The sequence below is a fragment of the Furipterus horrens genome, unplaced genomic scaffold (genome assembly GCF_987537825.1).
Source record: "Furipterus horrens unplaced genomic scaffold, mFurHor1.1.pri manual_scaffold_6, whole genome shotgun sequence".
NCBI lineage: Eukaryota > Metazoa > Chordata > Mammalia > Chiroptera > Furipteridae > Furipterus > Furipterus horrens.
In genome coordinates this window covers 4,605,179-4,630,583 of record NW_028327176.1, presented here as the reverse complement: position 1 = coordinate 4,630,583, position 25,405 = coordinate 4,605,179, and the positions used below count along the sequence as shown (strand labels likewise).

At 53.5% G+C, this 25,405-nt stretch overlaps 1 protein-coding gene across 2 annotated transcripts in view; it reads right to left on the bottom strand.

Moving 5' to 3' along the window:
- The window catches only part of GREB1 (growth regulating estrogen receptor binding 1), a 63,703-nt gene extending 43,233 nt beyond the window's left edge, over nt 1–20,470 (bottom strand). For both annotated transcript variants that reach the window (XM_090280922.1, XM_090280923.1), the window contains exons 1-6: nt 20,314–20,470; nt 15,030–15,149; nt 12,441–12,617; nt 5,175–5,357; nt 3,673–3,816; nt 2,045–2,173 (exon numbers count right to left, since the gene is read on the bottom strand). In XM_090280922.1, coding sequence (XP_090137048.1) covers nt 2,045–2,173; nt 3,673–3,816; nt 5,175–5,357; nt 12,441–12,617; nt 15,030–15,149; nt 20,314–20,470 — 910 coding nt within the window. The remainder of the gene's footprint in view (nt 1–2,044; nt 2,174–3,672; nt 3,817–5,174; nt 5,358–12,440; nt 12,618–15,029; nt 15,150–20,313) is intronic.
- Between the last annotated feature and the right edge of the window lie 4,935 nt (nt 20,471–25,405).

Genomic DNA, 25,405 nt, shown 5'->3' with positions numbered 1-25,405 from the left:
CAATCGGGGGACTGGGCCTCGGTGCTAAGGGTGGAGGATCCACAGATACTTTCTCCCTTGGAGACGCTGGCCCTAACTGCCTCTAAGTGGACTCTAAGCCGTGAACTCTCCCCAAATGATGACACCAGGAGCTGCCCCTGTCGTACCAAATGGCATTTGGGGTGACTCAGTCCTTCCTGATGCAGAGCACTCCCTGCAGACCTGGAGCTCCCTGACCCTCCAGGACAACAAAAAAGGTCCCTGCTCTGCCACCCTGCAGAGACAGCCCTTTCCCACTGAGGCAGCCTTCAGCCCTCACTCAACACCCCTCGCAGCTTCAGAGGCAGTTTCTTAAACCTGATCTCGGCTCTCCACAGAGCGGACAGGAAGGCAGGGACCCCAGGTCCTCCGCGGGGCTCTTGAACAACGCAAAGCCGTTCGGCCAGCATCCGCTGACCCCTCTGTGCCAGGCTCCAGGACAGCTGGGTGCCCGGGGCTCTGAGCTGCATGTGACTGTGGCCCTGCTCCTCACCGGCCCGACAGACACCAATGGGGAGGAGGTGACACCTGAAACGCAGGTGAAGGCAGGTGTTCTTGCAGGGCACAGATGTGTGAGTGGGGGGGGGGGGGGCACTGAACCATCCGGTACAGCGGGACACGTGACTCTAGAGCAGGAACAGCAGGTTGGCTGGGGCTGGACTCCAGCGGGCCTGATGCCACACTAGGGAATTGGGGGCTCCCTGCTTCCCCTCCAAGGAAAGTGTGTTCCCTCACAACAGGAGGAAGCTCCTGGAGCCTGGCTTGTAGGGCCCAGGCAAAGGGGTGCCCCCTCACTCCCTGCCCTGCCATTTGGGGTAAGGGCTGCCCAGACCTCCATGTGGGGAGGGGCAGCAGCAAGCACCTAGGCCTCCACCCTCACTGTCCCCGGGCCCAATCCTCAGCCACACAGCTGCCCTAAAACCAGCACCTGCCAAAGGAGAAAGAGACACAAGAAGAAAAGTGGGGGCCGGCCTGGGGCTCCTCCCACCGGGGAAGTCAGAGGCCTGACCTCAGACCTTTGAAAAGCCCGCAGGTTCAGGCTGGGGTTCTCAGATCCAACTCCAAATGGACAGGGCTCCCTCGGTGCAGAGGGAGATTCCGCCAGGGGGGCCCTCGCCACCGTGTGATAGAAGCAGGGGGCCCGGCCCCGCCCCCGCCCCCGCCTCCCCTTCCTCCTCCCCAAAACAGTGTGGCACCAGATGGCTTCTAAGGGGTCTCCCAGCATGAGGGTGACAACTGAGGATCCCAAGGTTCTGTTAGGTAGTGCACGTGAAGGAGGGAGCAGAGAGAAGCCTGGCTTATGGAAAGGCTCCTGGCAAGCACTGATTCCTGCTCTGCCTCCAACCCTGCCTCAGCCCACGGCCTCTGCTCCATCAGGGGGCCTGCTTAACCCCCTACTCACCCCCTTCTCACCCAGGTCCTCGCCTCCTCACCCCTCCTCCTCACTTCCCCCCAAATCATCTCTAATGAATGCTTTTCCAACTGTCAGTTGCAGCTCAGTTGTCACCTCCTCCAGGAAGCCCTCCCTGAGCAGACCAGCTCAATGATGATGCTGATGATGGGTGGCAGTAAGTTGCCCTTAGTGAGCTGTCAGATGTTCTCTGACTCTCCATACAGCCCTCAGAGCAGAACTCTTACCTCCAGATGAGGGAACATTTAGCCAGAAGTCTTATCCAAGATCCCCCGACTAATAAGAGATAGAGTCGAGTTTTGGATCCATATTTATCTAATGTTGTTCCCACGATACCATGTTGTCCCCTGCTTCTCCAGACGTGAAAGCCCTCCTGAGAGGTGGCTCACAATGAGACAAGTCGCCCGCCTCGTGACAGGCTCCCACGGCTTCTTGGTCTAACCCAGCACCTAGCACCAGGGCCTGGGCGCAGCCCCGCAGACTCGGGAGGCACCTGCCAACCTGGCCAGACTCTCCTTCCGAGCAACACCAATTCCAGGAGGCTCCCACGCCCCCCCCCCCCCCCCCAAAGCCTTGACCCGAGCAGGGCAGGACCCCCAGGAGAGGCCACGCTACCTAGTGCTGAGGGCTGCGTCACCACCGACAGCTTGTTCCTCACCGGGGGCTGGTGCTTCGGGGAGCCTTTGCCATTGAACACAGCCAGGCCCGTTGCTGCGGTTGGTGGGGGGTGATCAGGGGCTGGTCCTGCGCAGAGAGAACGAGACAGGGCGGGTCAGCTCACAGCACAGCGATTCCTCCCCACTGAGAAAACGCACACAAATGCACACGCACACACACGCATGTGCACACGCATTCCCTGGTGGAGGAAGGACCAGAGGGACAGGAGCGGCCAGTGGGGCTCCGTGAACTCAGGACTGCCCCGACACTGCTCCAGCCCTCTCCCACCTTCTCCTTCACCCTCCAGGGTCAGGTTTGTATCGGACACGCTCAGGACAGCGATCGAGTTTGCTGTCGCCAAGGCCAAGGCAGCTCCTGGAGGCTGGGCCTCCCCGGGTCTGAGGATGATGCTGGGGGCAGCCGTGGGTCCTGGCTTTCGGAGGCTCACTGCGCTAGCTCTGGGACCCTCCTCCACCTCCCTCTGCTCCGACTTCCTCACCCACAAAACAGGGGCCGCACAGAGCTGCTCTGCGGAGGACGAGTCCAGTCCGTGGAAAAGTGTCCGGCAGGCAGTAAGACTAAGCATTTGCTCTCACCGCAATCCTACTTAATTCTCACAGCCCACCTGCCAATGAGACAGAACGGAGCTTCTCCAGCCTTACAGGTGAGGAAAGGGACGACTCAAAGAGGTCACGTATTTGCCCTAAGTGGCCAGTGAGAAGGCAGCAGTGCTGGAACTTACGCCCCGGCATTCTGATGCCAAAGCCCTGGCCTCTCAGCTGCCTGGTGGCAGAGGTCCCAGGTGGCCCCGGCACAACGAGGACAACAGCAGACACCACGTGGGAGGGAGGCGTGGTATCCGGGGGAGCGCGTGTTTCAGCCCAGGTGCAACCTCTTCGGGATGGACGGGACAGGCCAGGTGGGGCACGGGCTCCGGCCCCCTCTCAGGGCAGGTCTACCGACCCTCTGGGCAAGGGGAATGAAAGCCACCAGCCTTCCCGCATCCCTAGGAAGGCCGCCCCCTACTGTGCTGACATCCTTCACATTTGAACGCTTCCACCGGAAATAGCTGCCCTCCAGACTTCCCTGTGCCTGCCTGTAGGACCCCGGCCCGCACCGGGGAGCCCCCACCTCCCAGGCCGTACCATGGAGACACGAGAACCTGCGCTCAGGGGGCTCGTCAGGGTTCAGTGAGACAGGCCCAGCGCGGGGACCCACTGGGCCCTGGCCAAAGGGCACGTCCAGGCTCACCTGCCCCTCCCAGGAGTCCAGTCCCGACACTGACTTGGTGCCCGTCACCCAGCGAGCTCTGTGCTGCAGACCAGGGGTGCAGACAGATCCCACCAGCCCACCACCCAGAGGATCACATGACACAGCAAAGAGGAATGCAGAACACGTTTCCGAAGTGAAAACAAAGCATTCTGTGTGGCAAACCATTCCAAATTCAAGACGAAATGCAAAGCTGTTGCAGAAAGAGCAGAAGCGCGCCCGTTTCTTGGGACGGGTCCACAGCCAAGCAGCCCCACTGGGGGGCGTGCCAGGCCATGGGTGTGGCTCCTCGGGCCGCTCCGTCACCGTCACCTCACCTGCCAGCTGGGCCCCCGTGGGGATGCTGGGGTTCGTGCCAGGAGTGGGCTCGCTGGAGAAGGCAGCCAGGGCTCCGGAGCTGTCCAGCAGCGGGAGGACGGAACTGGAGCAAGGACCGGCGGTGGCCTGCCGGCCTCTGAACTCTAGGGGACAAGACATGGCCATGAAACCCAGCTCAGTGCTGCCCCCACCACGAGACGGTCTCCTAGGCTGGGATGTGTCCTGCAGGGGAGCCAGGAACTCAGACACCATAACGGCGCCCTCGCCTCCCTGGTCTTCGCTCCATTCAGCGCAGCAGGGGCGGCGTGGGGGCGGGGAGGGGTGATGACCCCCACAGCTCTAAGCCAAACGTAGGGGTCCACCTGAGGGACACACAGACTGTCAGGAGAGGACAACAGTGAGCATTTGGGGAAAAAAGAAAAGCAGATGATACAGATGTGTCATTCATCTCTGCCCTTCAAGTCCAAGGAAGGAACAGAGCACCTCTCAGAGGTAAAGGCAAAGCCGGTCCCCTCCTCCAGCCTGTGCGTGGCCTGCTGCCCCAGTGACGCACATAACCTGCGAGGCGTCTGGTCACAGCCAGTGATCAAAACCCTTCCACTGCCCACCCCCCCCGGGACCCCAAAAGTGACTGGCACCGGCACATAGTGGCATCTCAAAAGGTATCAGTCTTTACTGAGTGATGGAAGAGGAGAGGGAAAGGGGAAAGTGGTGGGAACAGTTGGGGGGAGGAGGCAGCCCCTCCTGAAGCCCCCATTGTGCTCATGGGAGCTGGCTGGGAGATCCCAGGGGGCCGGAAGCGAACCGATGTGGACAAGTGAGGGGCCGCCCCAAGGCTGGTGCTCCTGGTCATCTCCCTGAGAGCGCTTCTGGAACATGCCCCTCCACACTGGCTAACGGGGGGCATCTCGGGGAGCCGCTAAGGCTGGGCCCCTGAAATCCACCCCCTGCCTCTCCACGCCGCCCCCCCCCCTCCAGAGGTGACTGCAGCGAAGCGCCCCTGTCCCCCACAGGGGAGGCAGATGCGGGGAGTGAGGCCCAGCAACTTCTTCCAGGGCCCGGGCCCTGGGGAGCTGGTCTTTCTGTTCGGGGGCCAGACACCATTATTCAAGCCAAGTTTCTCTAAATGGATGTTTCACCGCCTCACGGCATGGACATTTTAGCGTGGGTAATTCGCTGGGGGGTGGGGGTGCGTCCTGTGAGTTGCAGGGTGCTCAGCAGCACCCCTGGCCTTTACTCAACACAGGCCGGCAGCACTTCCCAGGCACGACCCCCGAAAACGTCTCCACACGATGGCAGTGTTCCTTGGGGACAAACCACCCCACGTGAGAACCTTCCAAACACTCGCAGTGGGAAAGAACAGCGTGGGGTGGCCCTCTGGCAACTTTTAAGCGGCCCACACAAGTAGGCGGGCACTACAAACTGCACACCCGTGATGCTGAGTGGCACCTCGGTCCCACACGCCGTCACCCACCCCGTCCCACGGAGCGGAGCCGCTCACCTGAGCCCTTCCAGCAGATGAGAGGCCCTTTGGTCAGAGCGCCCTGTGCGTTGCGGACCAGGTAATACTTCAAGTGCTTCTGCTTCTTGGGCTGAGTGCTCAACTTAAGATTTATGTGCTGGGAGAATTCTGTGAAGTAACAGAAGCCTTTCTTTCCGCAGCCGACACAGTTCCCGGAGAATCCTAGAGGAGGAAGCAAACCATCACTGTCTCCAACTCAGCCCCGAAGTCCTCTTCAAACAACACACGTTTCATCAAAACTCTGACCGTTCGCATCCTCCACCACCAACTGCAGAATTCTGCAGGGCGCGGGATGGCCTGGGCTCCAACAGAAGAAGGATCAAGGAAAGACTTGGTCCCGAGATGGACCCAGGCAAGCTGGGAGGGGTGGGCTTGCTTCGGGGCACCTCTGAAAGCCTGGAGAGCAAACTTCACAGGACGAGAACGTCTCGTTCAGGGGTCGGCGCTGCTCCAGTACCTGCCGTGACCTGGCCCGCCCCGATTTCCTCCGGCGCTGGCCAGGTGCAGACCCTCAGCATTTGCTCACCAACACTAGATACACCAGGAGACCCCTTGAGAGTCCAAATTCCCATCCTGGAGTCAAGAAATTGGATTCAGTGGATTGCTGAAAAGAAATGAACGCCCCACAGTGCATGGCCAGGGCAGTGGGGAGGGGTTTCTGGGGGCTCCCTTGCTGGAGCAGTGGGGACACGATGCTAGGAGGTGGCTGTCACAGGGCCAGCGTCCTGCTACCCGAGGCCAGAACGGACCTTTCTGGGAGTTGCCATCAGCTGTGAGGCTCTGGCAAGGCTGTCTACACAGTGGTGACGGCAAATGCACTGCCTACAAAGTATTAAAACCCAGAGAACAAGCTTGGGAAGACCTTAGGAACCGTGACGTCTATCCAAATGGCACCTGTCAGAACCAACGGAACCTGCAGAGAGACGGGACAGTTCGGCATTGGTCCCTGATTGTCGCACTGACCCCGCCTGAGAAGGTTGATCTGAATTAAGCCCTTGCCTGGCCCCTGGTGCATCTGGTTTCTATGGTACAAAGCCCTTTGGGAGGGGCACCCTGAGGCTGAGACTAACTTGCTTTATCATATTCTCTGGCTGACAAGTTACAGAGCCACGTGGCTCTGGGCATGAGGTCTGCCTTTAAACACATTCCTGAGGCCTCTGACCAGTGTTCAAAATAACAGCAGTGGGTGACGCTTCAGAACATCCCTACAGAGAGATGAGACATCTACAATACAGAAACCTAGTGGGTTCTCAGACCTGCTTTATTTTAAGCAAATTGAATATTCCTTGAAAGCCCTTAGAAGTACGACGAACCTCTTGGTCTAGACATATAACAAGTACGGGTTAGTTTAATCTTCCAGAATCCTGCTGCCTCGACACCAGAGCAAACAAGGGAGGCACCAAGCAAGTGTCCAGCACTGTGCTCTGTATTTCCTTGTCTTTTGAAGGGGCAGGAAGGGCACCCACATGCACAGAGAAGCAGTGGCGTCCTTGCCCAGGCCCTGTCCCCTAGACCAGTCACTCGGCTGGACAATAACCAGTCAGTCAGGACAGCAAAGCCTTCTCTGGGGCAACGCGAGAACCAGAGAGGCTGAGTAACAGTCTAAAGCAGATGCAGGAAGTGAGGCATGCGAGCCTAGCATGAGGATGAAGTCTAGACCCACAGCATGGCATCCAAGGCTGCCCCCGACCCCCCAACCCTCATCTGCAGCTTTATCTCTGGCCCACGTTCTGCTGTGTCTAATTCCAAAGGACCCCCCCCCACCCCCCTGCTTCCACCTCCAGGCATGTCCTCTACTTCCCTGAGCCATGTCTGCGTGCACTCCACCCCTCACTCAGCTCCAGCACACGCTCCTCCAGAGACGTCCTTGTCCCAAAGGGCCGGGCTCCCTGTTCTCCAGACCCCCGCAGCCTCCGTGTGCTGCCCAGAGGGCCTGGTAACTTCTTCCTTAGTGTTACAGTTACTGCAACTCGTGTCTTTGCTCCCAGAACTATCCCGTGCTTCCCAAGTGCCAGGGTCATGGTGTAACTGTAGGGCTGTGTGTTGTTCTGTACACACGCATGTTCGTGCTTGGCACGTGGCAGATCGTCAGTAAGTATCGGGAGGGAAGGAAGGAGACAGGAAACAAGGGAACTGAAAGAGTGAACAGTGGGAAATTTTTGGTGCATGTTGAAGCAGAAATCTAACATTTTTATTAGTCCCTTTGTCCCCAACATGGGAACCTTGAGATACACAGCTCCATGGCCATCTAAGGGAAACCTCCCAAGCTCCCTGGAAGGGATTCTGACCCCGAGTGTGGAAAAGATGGAGGAACAAGAACCGGAGCTGCAAGACCAAGGACCCTGAGAGCAACCTGCTAAGGCCCGCCCTGCCAGCCCTGGCCACAAATGTGCACTGTGGGGCCATTTCAGAAGCAGGGTGGGAACCACAGACCACAAGAGCTCCTCTTTGTGGTTCCGAAAAGGAAATGGAAACCGGGCTCTTCCTGGTACAGCAGGTAGTTAGGGAGCCAGCCAGCTAACTGCCCTCCTGAGTTGGCACAGACTTTCTGGTCGGGAGACTCCGCGGCTCTCCAGAGAGACGGCTGAAAGCCAAGCAGAAAACTGCAGGGCTGCTTACCAACCGGGCCCAGGGGACTGGGAAGTGGTTTAAGCCACCCCAGCTGAACATCTGTCAAGAAACTGTCTGAAAGGCAACAGAAATTTTCATGAGGAGGAAGATAATATGTCATTCTCTTTGGAAGTCGATAATAATCTCTGTAGGAGCCAGGCCTAGAAAGCGTGCCATAGAGCCAAATCCTCAAATTCCTGCCAGGCCCAAATATCCAGACTGGAGAGAAATCATTCCTCTGATGAACTATCCCCGGGGAAATAGCCCATAAGAATGTATCGCGCTCGACCACACACAGAGACGCCGTGTGATTTCCCTGCGGGTTTGGTTTTGCCGTGTTTAGCGGCTGTGGGTGGCATTTGTTTAAGCCGTGTATCTTGAACGTGTGCTGACCACCAAGCCAGGCTCTCCCTTCTGTCGGGAAGGAAGTTCCTATCCTCCTCCCGACTCCATCAGAGCTTTGTGTTTCTCATCTGTAAACATGGTAACAGCAAACATGTATTATACACAGACCAGGTGCCAGGCACTGAGCCAAACACTTTAGATAAGTGTTCTCATTTAAACCTCCAGGAGCCCTACAAAACAACGCATAGGCTCCCCAGTTCACAGACGAGGGCACAGAGCGGGAGCAGCTCACCCACAGGGGGCAGGGTGGGAAGTCTGGGGGTTGGGACTGAACTATTCTGCTATGGTATGTCCTCATAAAAATCCATCTTGAAGGTGCATGAGGAGGGCAAAGTGCCCACTATGTGCTCAGCACATAGTAGGTGCTCGTAATGTATCATTTCTTCTTCCTCTCCCTTGAACAGGCACAGCTGTATTAGAGAGTAGAGTTTGGGGTGGGGGGCGGCCAGGAGAGACATGGGGGAAGTAGCTCCATCTTTCCGGGTTCCAGTTTCCCAACCATAAAAGGGAAGGGGGGGCTCCAAATGAACCCTATGCTTCCTCCCAGAACCAAAGTTACATGATTCTTCTTTGAAGCATCCACAGTGGCTTCCTTCAGACATGGCAGCTGGTGGTGAGCACAGCTAATGGCAGGCTGCAGGAGGCCCATCTGGGAAAAACTCCAGGGGGGGTGGGTGGTATCACACTCGGAGGCTCCAACTGTCAGGAATTATCTGGAATCCTGCCACGTGCTCATCACTAGTTGCCCTGCCTCAGTTTTTCTTTTAATGAAAATCAGTTATTCATGTGACCTCTAAGAGACCTTTCTAAAACGCAAACTAATACATAGTAATCGCCTTACTTGAATCCTTCCAATGTTTCTTTAAAATAGAAACTGTAAAGGAAAAGCTAGGAAGGAAGGACGTATACATGAAGAGAGACTTAATAAGAGACATTTAAGAGGCCTAGTGACAAAATGCTTTCGGAGAACCTCATTCTGATTTAATCTAAAAAACCAACTGTGAGAAAAATTTATAACAAAATTTGAACACACTGGAGATTTGAGAATATTAAGGAATTAATGTTCAATTTTTTAGGCATGACATTATCGGATTTCCAGCAAAAAGCCCTTATCTTTTAGAGACACATGTCAATCATTTACAGATGAAATGATATGATGTCCGGGATTTGCCTCGAAACAATGTGGAAGGTGCAGAGGAAGGAAGAGCTACACGTGACACAGGGCGGCCATGTGTGGTGGCCGTCACAGACGGAAGACAGAGACAGTAGATTCTACCTCTTCTGTCTAACCCTCTCATTTGAAAATGGCTCCCTGGACACTGTAACCTTTTCCGAGCAGAACCCAAATGAGCCCCGTTCTGTAGCCCCTGCTGCGGCCACAGAAGTTCTCACCATTCCCCATCCTTCAGGCACGAGGCCCCTCTACCTGACATGCCCTTTGTCCTCTAGGACACGAGCACCAGGGCCGCATCACCTGGGTTCAAATCCAGGGGCTGCCACTTACTATCTGGGTGACCTGAGCAAGTCGGTTCGCCTCTCTGGGCCTTTGCTTCTCCGTTTCTAAAGGCTAGATAATAACACGCCCACCTCACGGGGTTCTGCCGACTGAGCAGGGTTTCTGGCATGTGATAAGTCTCTGTAAAGTAGCTGCCATTCATGTTCTCCAGCTGGCAAAATGTCACCCTGTTTTCAGGGCCCCACTGGGGCCCCACGTGCCCCACGGCGGGTCTCCCATCACTAGGAGTTGTGCGCCCTTTGCAATCCCGCAGCGATCACGTCGCACGCCGGGCGACAGCGTGCTGCAGAGACCTGTCCCAGCTTTGTTGCCACGGCCACTTGGTGTGGATCTGAGTCTCGCTTTGCCTGTGTTCTCCCACCAGACGCGGAACTCCCAAAGAGGGGCCTGGTCTGACTTGGCTGTGGGGCTGCAGGCTGAACTTAGGGCGTCCCTTCAGTTTGGGGTTATACACGCCAAAAACGCTTAATTTGTTGCTGCCTGAATGAACAAAAGCATGCTAGCTCCCATCTGAAAAATGAACATTCTGCTTACATGTTTTCTTCTCCTGCGTTTCTGCCATCAGCCAGCTTAAGAGAAATTACCATCCAAAAACAAAAACACAAAACCAAAACCAAAATGAAACACACGCCTAGATTTTAATCTCTCAGCTTTCTCAGACAAAATCCCTTAGTTGATTCAAAGTCGCTAAAACAAAATTCTCTTCGTTATCAGTTATTGGGGGGGGGGGGGCGGGGGGGCGGCTAGCCACTGCTTCCCCCAAGATTATCCACAGCTTTCATTTTATAGATCACTAAAAAGCCCTGAGCCCGGTCCCCGGAGGGCTGCGGGGCCACCCTGTCCTGTGCAGACATCACAGTTAATTGCAGGAAGCCTAAAGAGTGTTAACTGTGCAAGCTGAGAGCATAAAGTTATTTTGAAAGAAGAAAGCGTGGGTTATTACCAACCGGCCCTCATTACCCACCTCCGATGGCTTTTTGGTGAGCAATTAACAAGGCCACCACTTCCTCTGCACTCCGCCTGAGGAGCTAAAGCTGTTGGGGGCTGCTGGGGGGCGCACTGAGAGATTCTTGTCTCCACGTTTCAAGACCCAGAACCTCCTCGATTTACTACTCTTGCCATTCATTTACAGTCACAAAGCAGTGGAAGTCAGGCAAACCCCGGCCACCGCCGCCACATCAAACGCCACCAAGCCACCAGGCCGTCTTCCCAACACGGGTCACCCCGAGTGGCCTTAGAAGCGAATTAAATCTGAGAGCCAATCAACGACTGGGATTTTTCTTGTTTTCAAGAACTAGTTACAATAAGCCCATGAACCTGCCCCAAAAGAGAGCTGGCTTAAACTTTTTTTCTCTCCCTGGTCACTGTCCCCAAGCAATGTCTGTCCCCCTAGTCAGCACATATCTGCCTTGTTTCAGAGTTTACAAGTGCCGATGCCCCCCGCCCCCCCTGCCACCCTCACGGCAGGAAATATTCCTTCTTTTCTGAGTCAGCCCTCGCTCCCTCCTGACCCCACCCCTCAGCCCCGAACACAGCACTTCAGGCGTAAAATGTGCTCAATAAATCCCCGCTGAAGCACGCTTACCTGCCCAGCATAAACCTGGAAGAGAACGGGCAGTTTCAGGGTTTGTACACATGCAAAGTACAGAAGAAAGGGGGAGAGGTGTTAACCTAGACGCTTTTCCCATAAACGCTCACAATCAAACCAGCTTCTCCACGTGAAACAGACAGATCTTCACCAGCCCTCCTGCGCCCACAAAACGTGTGGCCGGGTGAAGGGGCCAGACTGCGGAGGGGCAGGGCACTGTAGGCATCGCCGCCCCATCTGCCGGATGAGGACCCTGAGGCCTCACCGCCATGCGCAGCTTGTGGTCACATGCAGGGCTGGAACCCAGCCCTCTGGGCTCTCGGTCCAAACCTCACAACTCCCTGGTTTTTGCTCCATTAATGGGGCGATGCGCTGGGCACAGGGCCTGGCACAGAGTAAGGGCGCAATAAATGACACAGCCGGGCTTGGCAAGCTTGGCCTCAACTCTGCACCAACCCCAGGGCTTCCGTGAGGTTGTCTGAAAGACCAAAGCCACGATTTCCCCCAGGCTGACCTTGACCAGGACACGGGCCCCAGGGAAATGGTCGTTAATGGAAGGGTAGAATGTGGAGCCAGAAAGAACTGGGTTTGCATCCTGGCCCTGTTTCTTTTCTCATGCACCCTTGGGCAAGTTCATTCACAGGTCCAAGCCCACCTATAAAACCAGGACAAGAATTACCCCTCTTGAGAGGTGAGAGGTAAGCCAAAGCAGATAATGGACGGAGGGTGCTCAGGATATGTACGTTCTGGAAGCAGGAACACACACTACGCCTTACTCTCCTTCTGCCTCATGTCTGATCCCCTCGAGGAGGGCCTAGGACATGGTTTGGGTACCATTTCTGACCCGGTGAGCACCCAGGGAAGGCTGGGTGAACACAGGTACAAAGCAATGAATACTAAGCGATGGGCTTTCTGCAGGAAGGGAGTCATGTTTTAAAATCAATCCCATTTCCATGCCATTCCTCTTATAAAGTCTACTGAGGACATAAATAGGGTGTGTGACATGCTGATGAAGAGGCCCCAAAGGTGGCCTACCCACCACCACCCAAGGCCTCCCTTGTCCCCACCCACCACGCAGATGGAGCCGTGGAGAAGGGCAAAGGAGGAGGGCAAAGGGGGAGCTTACCAAGAAGAGCGTTGTGCCCGCTGTCATCCGGCAAGAACCTCTGGTCCACGGCACACACCAGGAGATGGCCGGGCAGGCTGGGGGCCTTGGCCCCCACGAGGAGGAAGCCTGCAGGCACGTCGATGGGCTCACTGCAGATGGAGGCCAGACGCAGGTCCTTCCCCGCTTGGCAGAACCCTGGGGAGAACGAACAGGGCTCACGCGCACCGCTGAGGGGCTCCCGGAACCAGGTCCACACGGGCAAAGGGGCGAGGACAGTCTGGGTTTGTTAGGACCAGCCCTACCTCTGGAGGCAGTTGACTTCAGAACTGATTGTGAGAGAGAAAATTATAACCCTGGGTATTAATGACCCCTGTTTGTATGACTGTAGAGTCACCACAGAATGACTACAAACCAAGTGCAACAGGAAAAATCACAGGAAAACGGTGGTAAGTGAAAATGCATACAAGATAAACCTGCAAGAAATTGCGAGTGACTTGATATTTTTCACACTCTGCATTTTATATGCATGAGGACAGGAGAGTGGCAGGGATAAGGGGTGAGGACCAGGTGACACTGGCTGCCTCTGCAGAGGGGCACAGAGGAGACTCCCAGCATAGACGGCTGTCACTCTATTCCCTTTGAACCTTTTATCCTGAAGAACCTTTAAACACGGGGTGGGCAAAAGTAGGTTTACAACTGTAATACAAATAAATAATACAAGAATAAACTGTTTCCCACACTCACATCAGCAAACCTACCTATGCCCACCCCTGTACTTTTCCTACTTGAAAAAACAGGTGTCCAAAATTTTCTGGAAAAAGAAGGAAACAGCTGAATTTGGGGGGACAGGCCCTTTCCAGGGTTTTCTCGATGAGGCATACTCAGCCTGATCCCCGATGAGCCTTTAGTTTCCAACCGAGACAAAGAGTTAGCGGGAACCTGGATGCTCCCGAGGCCTGCCCTGCAAACTACGGCCCTTCCGAACGACTCTCCTCCACCGGCACCTGCTTCACCATTGACAACGCAGTCTCCAAGGGCGCCCCTCTGCCCCTGGGGCAAGGCAGGGGCCCGGGCACCTGTGTGCCCACGGTGTGTGGCACCAGGCCAGGTACGCTCTGCGAAGCTCCCCTCAGTCACCTACGGGGAAGTGTTTCTGCCCCCAGCGTGAAGGTACGGAAATCACGGCTCCAAGAGGTTAAATCTTGGCTCAAAACTGCTGAGCAGCGGGCCAGGTGGGGCCCAGTCTGACTCGCAGGCTTGGGCGGTTCCCCTTCATTCTCCTGGGGAAGTTCAGCACACTCTCTGAGCTCCAGGCCTGCAGCCTCCGTGACCTGGGCGCCTCCCAGTCTCCGAGGGGCCCCTGCCTCAGGAAGAGCTAGTGGGGAGTAGGCTGTGCGCAGTCAGAGCGGTTACACACTTCCTTGGAAATTCTTTGAAAATCACTCTAACGGCCACTGGAGAATCCACCATCTTATTTCATTAGGTGGCCTTTTAACACTTGGGCACTGGAAACCCTACTTCTTGAAGAGCCAATGTATTGGCTTCCCTTTCCCTGGAATAGCAGCCCCAGTGAGGGCTGGTTCCCTCTCCTGCCGACCATCCTGCACAAGGTCAAGTCCAGGCCCACGGGCAGGGCACGCGGCCTACACAGCCCATCCGATCACTTCTCCATGCCCTGCCCTGCCACGTCAGGCCCCGATCTAAATGAACTGCTAGCAGTTTCCTGAATGAGCTATATGCTCACCCTGCTAAGCCTTTGCACACGCTGCTCCTCTGTGCAGAAGGTCCCAGCTCCCCCAGCCCTCCTAGCGTCTCCCGGCTAACTCCTGCTCAGTCTTCAAAACCCAGCTAAAGGACCACCTCCTCCAGGAAGCCTTCCCCTAGCTGGGTTAGGAACCTTTCCTGCATGGACCCCTATTGACCCCACCCCCTTACTAGCACTTTCTACAGCACGAGTGAAGTGTCTGCTTGCCTTTTATTTTCATCTCAGGGGCTCCGTTATTTTAACTGACTAAATCACTACCTAGTGACCCCTCTTGACTGGTCTGGTGACAGGGTACGTGAACTCAGAGGTGGTCTGGCCAGTGAGCGACAGAGCCAGGAGTCTATCCAAGTGTCCCTGGGTGTCAGGCACAAGGTTTGTCACCGGACCAAGCTGTCACCACGCTCTGCATGTCCGAGACTCATTTCCTCAACAGCAACATGGGATTAACATGCTGACTTTACAGGGTTCCTGAAATAACATATATCTGCTTTTTCAACGGTAAAATACCAACATACGTGAAAGATTATTCCTACCAATCAGTTCTGAGTTCAACAGTCGCACGGTGGAGCCACGCCTGAGCTGCGAAAATATATTTTAGTTTTCAAGTCCCTAAGGTAGAAAGATGAACGTGGGGATCCGAATCCACTCATAAAGTGGAGGCTGTGCACAGAGCAGCTGAGGGGCTGTGAGCCTGACTGAGTCCCCACAGCGCAGTGCAGCCAAGGCTGTAGGTACGGGAGGGCCCCGGCCACTGCTCACTGGGGACTGCGGGCACAGGGGCCACCCACGGCGCACAGCCACTGCTGGGCCGCGGGCACCGGCCAGCAGGGTGGCAGGCTCACCATCCGTGGTGCAGCATCCTTCAGGCGGAGGGTGGATCTGGTAGGAGTTTGGAACACAGCTCGGCTCCAGCCCCACTTCCCCCTCTTCTTCCTCTTCCTCATTGTCGGCTCGGCTACTGCCTAGAGCGGGGGAAAGGGGAGAGGGGAGGAAGGCAGAGGTAAGTTCTCAGCAAGTCCCAGCTACTGAGTCATTATCAGTCCTTCCCCCACACTGTGGGCCGGGCATTCCCGCCGTCTTCACTAGCGGGAAAGTGGAGGCTTGCTCGGGTCCATGACTCTCCAAGGCCAGGCTCAGAGTCTCGTGACTCCAAATTCAGGGTCACGCCCCTTCCCAGTCACCAGAGTTGCACATGTCTGCGCACGCACTGGGGGTCAGTCTGTACATAGTGGGGTGGCCAAAAAGTCCGTTCGGTTTTTCTGTACGATGGCTCTAGTAGCGCTTAGTTGTCTTTAACGTCATTCGAAACAGTTTAGTTAGATTGTATTGTGACAGCTGTCATAGCAGCGTGCATCTAAAACTACTGATCAGAATGGATGAAATTTGAACAGTCATTTTAATATTGAAGATGGATGAAAATACTCAACATTTTCAATGTCTTCTGCTTTATTATTTCAAGAAAGGTAAAGGTACGACTGAAATGCAAGAAAAGATTTGTGCCGTGAATGGAAAAAGTGCTGTGACTGATGGAGTGTGTCAGAAGTGATCTGCGAAGTTTGTTGGTACTGTTGACATTTTGGCCAAAAAATCTTTTGCTGTGTCTTACACATTGGAAGGTGTTTAGCAGCCCCCTGGCCTCTGCCCACTAGAAGCCGGTAGAGGGAAGGAGCCAACATACTCAAAATAGCCACATCAATAAAGTTGTTCGTGAAAATAAAAAATGTGTTCGCTTTTATTTTACGGGAAAATGTAACAGACTTCTTGGCCAGCCTAGTAATTGGTTGACAAGGCTGGAGCATGACACCTGTACATGGCAGGCTCTCCAAGACTATCTGTGTGGGAAGTACGGTGGTGTTAAAATAGACCATTTTACAGACAAGGACACAGAGGCTCAGAGAGACCAATGACTGGCGCACAGCTGCTCAAGGAAGAGCTGAGGAACACCTGTCCCCATGTGTGTCTGATGCCCACGCAGATGTCCTGGCCACCAGCTGCCCGCTCAGTCTTTACGTATATCACAGAGTGGTTATTATTCACCCCCAGGGAGGAAGGCAGGTATCACCCCTAGAAATACAAACACACCCACCCACAAAAAGCCATTTCAGCACAGAACAAGGCAGGTTATAAGCTCAGGAAACTCGTCTTAAGTGAAACAGTATTTTAGGAATACTGTCCAATGTAGAACTGACCGGGAGAGCCAGGAATTAGCCACAGGGACCCCACTGCTCCCCACAGACTCTCGGCTCCTGGAGAGCGGGACCCACCCCTCCTCCTGTCCGTCACCCAGGCACCCAGCAAAATGCCTCCTACAGAAGCTCAGCTCACACCTGTCCAGCTGCCCCAAGCGGTTCAGTGACACCTCATGTACCCAGTGTCACTAGAGAAAGGTCAGGGGGGAGGGGGGTTCAAGTCAATGAATTTTCAAGACCACTGAAGTGTAGTCCTTTCGACTCCTTCTAACAGACATTTTGGGTTTAAAAATAAGTCTCTTTTAACTTGTCTTTAAATATCATTTAATAAACAGCACACGGATTTCTTCATGGAACAGGGTCACTATGAACACCCTTGAATACACGAGGCTAGGAGACTGGTTTCTTCTTTCCCCCGTCCCCTCTCTGAGTGCTGGCTTCTTGGCGGCCATTTCTCCTGCTCTCCCATGACTTGGCTCTCACACCCCCCACCGGCCCAGGGGGTTAAGTCGTTTTAGGTTAATGTTGAAATTGTGTGCAGTAGAAAGAGATGGGACTGGGAATCAGGGAACTTGGGTCTGCCACTGACTGTGTGGTCGCAGTGAAGTTCCTTAGCCTCTCTGTGCATGGAGAAATCGAGCCCTCAGCACATTCCAGGGGTAATTACTCAGTGCAGGTGCCGACAACAGAGCCTCGCAGCGACCGCCATTTTACACATGCCTGAGGGCCAAGAGGCAGAAGAAACTGGACATGTCAAGCCAGCTCAGACCCACGACCTTGCGAAGGTCACAGCAGGAGCGCAGCAAGGGTCCTGGTGTCTCGGTCCTGGGCATAGGGGACACAGAGGTGCCGGGAAGAGTGTGAAAGATTATCCCGGGAGAACACAAGGGGTGGGAGGTGACTACCCTTCCTGCCCTTAACTGCAGGTAAGGGGCCTTTCAGCAGAAGGGACAGCCACCCAGACCCTGGGCACCAGCACACAGCACAGCGCACCGTGGGCACGGAAACTGTCCTTGGCCACCTGTGGTGTGGGTGGCTTAGACGGCTCCTCTGCAAAACCCAGCCTACATGCAGCCACAACTCCAGGCTCAGAGCAGACAGCGAGGACACAAGAAGCAGAGGGAGAAGTGGGGAGAAAGTCTGGGGAGCGCCGAGGGCGCACCCAGGAAGGTCTACACACTGTTCTGCTAAGCCAAGAAGAACAGGAATGCAGGCTCTCAGAGAGCATGAAAGAAGAGGGTCTTAAGCCTCAGAAAGTCAAAGAAAGAGCTCAAAATCCAGTCTTGAAGAAAGCAGGATTAAAGGTCAAAGGTCTCCGGGAGACATTCCAGGGCCTTGGCAGGGATGAGTCAGCCAGGGATAGCCTGAGGAGGCTTCCTAACCTGGAGGGACGAAACTGGACTGATTACCAAGGTCCCCTGGGAGCGGGAGGGTTCTGGATGGCGCCAGACACGGCCAGCGGGGTGGGGGCCCGAGGCCCGCGAACTACAACAGGGACCCAGAGCTTCTGCAGCAACACTTTGCTCCTGGGGTTTGGGGCTGCTCATCCCGACGTGCACATAAAGCAACTGTGTGATATTCGGGGAGAGGGGGTTATAGACATTTACCTGTGTCTTCTTTAACAAATACCTCAAAATGCTGGACTGGTCTATTTTCAGTCTGGCGGGTCTTTCTTTTTAAAAAATAAATGACACATAAAGGGTTTTCCCCTCCAAGGAGGTGATAAAACCCCTAACTCGAGAACAGAGTAGCCAGGACCCTGCTGAGTGACCCTCCCAAATACAGAAACGTCACTGAGCAAGGGCTGCTTTGTACACCTGCACCCCGGTCACCCAGGCCATCTTTAAGGCTCCTGTCCGAGCAAGGGCGGCGATAAGATAGGAGAGACCCTGACGGGGAGGCAGGCGGACATCACAACAGGAGGCGCGTCCCATGCCAGCCGTCAGCGCCAGGGTTTAGGCAGCGGGCACCAGGGGCCAGAGCAGCGTGCTCAGGTGGGCACTGAGCAACCCGAAATGAGGCTCCCGCCTGCTGGAAAAACAAAATCTCAAGGGGCTGTCTCCATCCTGTCTGCTGGATGGGAAAAGCATCCAGAGGGCCACCCTGGCTTTCATACCAACAGGAGGGCAGAACAAAGGGGGGGGGCAACAGCCGGTAGGGGGCCTTCAGCCCCCAAGAGGGGTACACGAGAGAATGCCTCAAAACTGTCCCTGGAGAGTGTCACTTGCCCAGCATGCTATCGGCAGAGGGGGGCATCCCAAGATGCAGGTAGAGGTCACAAAGCATTGTCTATGGAGACCCTTAGACCAGCGGTTCTCAACCTGTGGGTCGCAACCCCTTTGGGGGTCGAACGACCCTTTCACAGGGGTCACCTAAGACCATCGGAAAACACATATATAATTACATATTGTTTTTGTGATTCATCACTATGCTTTAATTATGTTCAATTTGTAACCATGAAAATACATCCTGCATATTAGACATTTACATTACGATTCCTAACAGTAGCAAAATTACAGTTACGAAGTAGCAATGAAAATTATGGTTGGGGGTCCCCACAACATGAGGAACTGTATGAAAGGGTCACAGCATTAGGAAGGGACCCTCCAACAGTGTCCTCTCTCCCTCCCCAGGGGAGCATCCTTCAAGCTTCAAGCAAACCAGGGTTCCCTCTTCCCAAGCACTTTGTAGACGTTAAGGTGCCATTCACATGCACTAAATTATTTATCATTAATTGATCATTAGCAACCACGCCTTTCAATGCAGTCAGAAGTTAAGGATGCCCAGTTAAGAGGTCTTTCCCAAGGCTTTCTGCTATAAAATAGTCTTCTGTTATTCCTCACCTCCCCGCAACGTCACAGAAACGTTTCCTAGGCCAGAAACGGCAGCGTGGAGAAGCGAGAACTCTTGGTTTTCCTAATTCATGCTTTGAGTCCTTAGCTGCTGCTATCTACAAGGTGAATTCAGTAAGGACGAGCTCGAGGGGCACACAGGAACGCCTCGCCGCTAGGATAAGGGGTTCTTGGGTATCACACAAGCAGGTCCCTGCCTCCTTTCTCCTCGTAGGCAGCCCTGCGCCTGCCCACCCCCACGCACTCATTCTCACACAGGTCCACGTACACACTGACACACGCTCACGCGCCGTGACCACCCAGCACAGGACCGGGCATACTGCCCGCTCTCGTCTTAGTGAACTAAGGTCTGTTTTAAATAAACCCCAGCCCCGGGCCACGTCAACTGCTCAGCGAAGTCTGCAGGTAACTTCCAGGGAAAGGCAAAAAGAATTCTCACTACAGGAACAAGCCTTGTACTATGGATGGCTGGGGGGGCAGGGGGGTGTCACTCTCGACAGGACAATTCCCGGCTATAAAAATGCAAACGAAAGACAGAAAAATACAGCCCTTTTATTCTCTGGATAATTAAGTCAACTCTAAAGTGGTCCCCAGGCCTGAAGATAATTGATCTAAGCCTGGCACACGCGAAAATTCATAAAGGTTGGCTCTCGGCTTTTTAACACTTTCCAGAGGCTTCTTGTCCCTGCTACGACAAGAGAAACCACCTAGACTAGTTTGCAGAGACATGGCCGTGCGTCACAGCAGAAAGAGAAAGTAGCTGAGTTGTTAAAGGCGCGTTAAAATTTCTCGCTGATCCCAGTGAAAACATCAAACCTTTTAATAAGTCACCACCAACTCAGAACAGCCTCGCTCGGCCCGCGTCCTTTCCCCTATCCGGCCCACGAATCACTTTATTCTTCGCGGCCTTAGATCCGAAACGTAACTTTAACTTCAGACGGGGATGAGTTTATGGGCCACTTCCTTTTCCTAACGATTCTATTCTGCCAGACTCGACGTTTTCTGCACCCACCGAGCAGACGGGGAAAGAGGGGCGCGTTCCGCGGCTCGCGCGGCGCAGAACGAACCCCACGCGCGCCGCGTACCTTCCAGCGCCGAGAGCCGCCGCTCGGCCTCCAGGTAGAGCTGCGAGAAGACGGGCCGGGGCACCAGGCTGTGCGAGCGCAGCGAGGCCTCGATGGAGCTGTGCAGGACCTCCTCGAACCGCGTCGTCTTCAGCTGCCCCGCGTACGCGTTGCCCATCTTCAGCAGGCGCGATGGGGTCGGCTGTTCAAAACGGCAATGCAGGCTCGGTTAGAAAGGCGGCCCCGCGCGCGCGGGAGGCCCAGCGGCGGGACGCGAGCCCCGGCTCCGCGGAGAGGAGGCGGCCCGCGCTGGGCGAGTGCAGGAAGTTACGTAAGTCACAGCTTTCTCGAGTTTAGCCCTCGGACACCTCCGAGAATACTGAGCTAGAAATGCGCTCGCACTTCTCCGCAGGTTTCACCAACTGCCCGCCCCAACACGCCCGCCCAGCTTTTCCCTGCGTTGCGATCCTGCCCCCAGATACCCCGGACCAATGAGGTTTTCTTTTCCTGGCCTCGCAGAAGAATAGCCCTGGGCCACTGTGGGTGTGTGACGGCAGCGGACAACCCCATCCCCGTGATCCACTCAGCCTCCCCTGGCTTCTCGGGAGGTAGGCTCCAGACTTCCCCATCATTGTCTCTGCTGCGAAAAGGCCAATTATTAACGTTCTTCCTTTAAAATGGCTTTTCGTTTATTATGCTCTCATTAGACAAGGGACGCAGAACTACATCTGAAAATTACAGAAGAGGGTGGAAAGTGAAGAAAATCACAGACGTTTCCATTCCCCGAGATCAGCGACGCGATTTTTTTTGTTTGTTTTTCTTGAAGCAGATATAATCCACATACCATGCCATTCGCCCACTGCCAGTGCCCAGTTCAAAGGTACGGAGTATATTCTCCGCGTTGCGCGCGCATCACAGGTCCGATTTTAGAACATTTCAGAGCTCTGAAAAGAAACCCGTATTTGTCACTCCCAACTCCCCCTGCCCCAAGCCTCCAGCCCCGGGCGCCTAATCTACTTTCTGTCTCTGTAGATGTGCCTACTCTGGAAATTTCACATGAGCGGAATCATAGAGTGTGGGGTCCCCTGTGACGGGCTCCCCTCAGCACGACGTTCGAGGTCCCCCTGCCTGTAGCGTGCCTCATACTTCATTCCGACAGTGATATTGTAATGGCTTCTTTCCAGACTTCATTCCCTGCAGAACTTGGCGGTGGGAGGCAGATGGGCGATTGTGTCCACAAGCCTAGAATCATTCTGTGACATGAGTTTTTATTCTGCTTTTTAAACGTGATGTAAGCCTTCCACCCAACCCTCTTACAACTGCTTTGAAAACTATATTAAAGGTTGCATCCTTCCATTGCAAGAAGGAGCGGATGTTCGCTCAAGCATTTCTCCCAGGTGATACATATGATTAAACGTCTCATGTTTAGTCCTTCCCAAGAACCGCCACTAAAGTCTATATTCTGTCTTAATGTTTTCCATGTATTTTCTATATCATTAAGTTTAGCTTTTGTGTATGGTACCCTCTTTCCATTTCCTTTTGGTTTAATTTCTTGTACTTTCTCCAAACTTCTTAAAATCGTTACTTTATCATTTTTATTTTCAATCTGACTTCTTTAATAATGAAGACACGACTATCCATTTTTTCTGGGCACCTCTTTTATTACAGCACGTAGGTTTAGTAGAAAGTATTCTCCTTTCCCTTTCTCTTTAGACACTTTATGATCTCCGTTCTGATTTCCTTTTTGACTTGATAATGATAATTATCCAGTGAGGAGGAGGGGGTCAACCTTATATTATTTCTCTCTAATTTGTATTGGACTATAATAATGACTGCAGTGTTAGAAACTTTTTAAATTGGTCAAGGATTTCTTCTGGGGGGACACCTAATGGATTTTTATAAATATACTATAAATATTACTGGAGAGGACACTCCAGCGTCATCGTAAGATGTCGATTCAACACAGAAGGAGACAGATACCGTGTCACTCCCGAATCGGACTGCACAGCCATTCTCGGCGGTGCAGATAGACTCTTAAGAAGCTACACCATCGTCTCTCGAGACGGACGGCTGCCGACGACGACTATCAATATGAGAAGAGAGATGTAAAAACCCTCTTCAAGGCATGAATGTGATTGTGAAATAAGACAATCCTGTCTACTATACTGTTGATTTTCTTTTTTTTAATACATTTTTTAATCTTCACCTGAACTTTTTATTATTATTGTTATTCATTTGGGAGAGAGAAACATCAATCTGCCACCTCCCATTTGCACCCCGACCGGGGATCAAACCTGCAACCTAGACATGTGCCCTGACTGGGAATCAAAACTGCAATCTTTTGATGCTGCAACCAACTGAACCACCAGCCAGGGCTATAACTGTTGATTTTTCAAAGTAGCATTTGACTTAAAACACAGCACAGGATTGAGCGTCGGCCTGAGAGCCAAGTGTTGTTGGTTCGATTCCCAGTCAGGGCACATGACTAGGTTGCACGTCAGGTCCCCAGTTGGGGGCGCGAATGAGAGTCAACTACAACAGTGATGTTTCTCTCCCTCTCTTTCTCCTTTCCCCTCTCTCTAAAAATAAATAAACAAACAAATAAATAAATTATTTAAAAATAAATAAATAAAATCTTTAAAATAAAACACACACACAGCCCAGGAGGCCAGCTCCAAGGTGCTCACAGGACAGCAGCGTCCTGGTAGGTTTACAGTGACACACACCGGCCACACAGGTGGCGAGCCTGGCTTTGCCAGCCAGGCACTGCCTCACACACCGCTGAGAGTCAAGATGCACGTAAGACATTCCCCTGGTCCTTATTCTGTGGGTGGCAGAGCCAGCTGGTGCCCTTGGGGGGCTCTGGTTCTCTCTGGAAGGTAAAAAGGGCTGGTGTCTCCTTATTGATTTTCTGCCTCTATTGTAAGGAAGCCTTTCCTCTTCCAACTAAAAGAAAATGGAAACCATTAGACACTTCCTGCTAGCGGCAATAATTCCTGAGCTCGGCCCCTGGGTCAGCCTCCGCTTTCAGCCTGCGAACAGAGCCCTTGGGAACCTTGCTTCAGGAATGAGCCCCAACAAAAAGGAAGGGCTCCTGAGAGAGAGAGGCCAGCTGCTGGAGCGGCTAACGGACCAGGCAGAAGAGGCCCCGGGCCCCCTTGTCTGCCTTTCTGCTTGACCTGCTGCATACTTCAATACATGAATGAGGGCTTACTGGTCACATGTGGGGACCCTTGCATTATATTCCATGCAGGGTGGACTATTTAAAGCCACTGTCAATTAATAAGATCAGAAATGTCCCCTCTTTCTATAGAGCTTTGTCTGAGGAGTTGAACACACACAGAAAGCTTGACGTCCAGCCCATTTGACATTGAGCTCCTGTAGAATCACAGTCAAAGATTGATCAGGACATCCAGACACTAGGTTCCCAAGGTCCTGTTCAGCTCATCTGACAGCTGATTGGCACCTGGAGCCCAGAGGACTTCACCCTTTAAAGCAGATCAATGCCTAATATGGATGGAACCAAAAAGAGGAAAAAACACATACAACGTTCATGGGCCAGCCTCTGTGTGCAAAGCACTGGGCACGCTCCCTCGCTTCACACACACAGTGACTAGGAGAGGATATTGTGAAGCTCGTTCTAAAGATGACAAGTTCAAGTCCTGCAGATGATAAGTAACCTGAAGGAACTCCTATGGAAAGAAAAGAAGTAGAATCGGGAGTGAGTGTGGAAGGAGATGTGGGGAGGGGACAAACAAAAGAACAGGGGCGCAGGAGCCTAAACTCACTCAAACAAAGGGGAAGTTTTATTTTACAACCCTGAGCAAGCATCAGAGCTTTCCTGGGTCTAAGCATACAGCAACAGAGAAAATGTGCCCTGCTCCCTATCAAATGATGACCTGAAATCACATTAAGTAAATGCTGGTGGTCAGGATGGGGAGCGCTGAGGACCACAGGAAATGGTGTGGCCCTTTCAGTCAGTCCCCACTGGACCACAATCGAAGGGCCAGCCATCTCGATCTTACAGACAAGACACCAGCCAGGTGAGGGGGGTTGGGGACCAGAGGGCAGAGCAGGCTGAAGTGGAGGCATAGCTGGAGCCCTTGGCTGCGTTAGAGTCCCCCACTTGTCAGACGGGGAACCACAGGGCTAGTTCAAGCTCAAACACAGACGCCTAATCCCTCCCAACGCCTCATGGAACGAAAGGCCTCCATCCTGTGTGGCTCTGGCACTCCCTCCCTGGGCACCATCCCTGTGCCAGACCCTGCTGGCCTTGCACTTGGTTTGGGGACCGCAGGTGTCTTCCACACCCCAACACATCAGGCAGAAGACAGGGGAACAGACGTGACTCTCGGAAGTGTTCAGCTCTGTTGAAAGTTGCCGTACAGGTTCTACCAGACTAGGGGGACGAATTCCTGACAGATTGATAAAACTTAGGTAAACAAGAAAAGCGACAATTAGTACTGCAGGAAAAACACGAGGCTGTCCGGGAATTGAAGGTTCCATTAGAGCACCCGGCAAGTCTGTGCTCAGTGCTGTCCGACCAGAGCTCGCGACCACCGCTCTGGAAGCGGGGGGATGGACAGCGCTGTGTGCAGTGAGGCTGTGTTTTGAGGCAGGAAGAAAGAGGTGTAAAAAAGCTAAATTCTCCTATTCCACGGGGAGAATTAAAGGATGAGCCAGAAATGAATAAGGAATTGCAGCGCTAGTTATTATTTGTAAATAATGAGGTAAATTCCAGAAAAGAATAAAAGCTAGAGAGTTAGAAGGTGGGTGCCTCTAGGGAGCAGGAAGTGGAGTGGAAATAGGCTAGGAGACTTGTTTTTCATTTAAAGCTCAGAATAGACTCTTTAGACCACGCACATTTAAATTTATTAAAAACTGGGGGTTACGTTTAAAAATAAGTGAGACGCAGGCATAAGAATGAACAAGGGACAAACAATCTCAGGAGCACGGCAGCTGAAGGTCATGGTGAACTACAGAGAGAGCCAAAGAAGGCCGCCCTGCTGGGCATTTGCACCAGCACTAGCTAATTTAATCCTAGCACCAATCCTGTTGGTGTTATTTCTCCCCCTACTTTTATCCCTAGGAAGAAACCAAGGCTCAGAGAGGT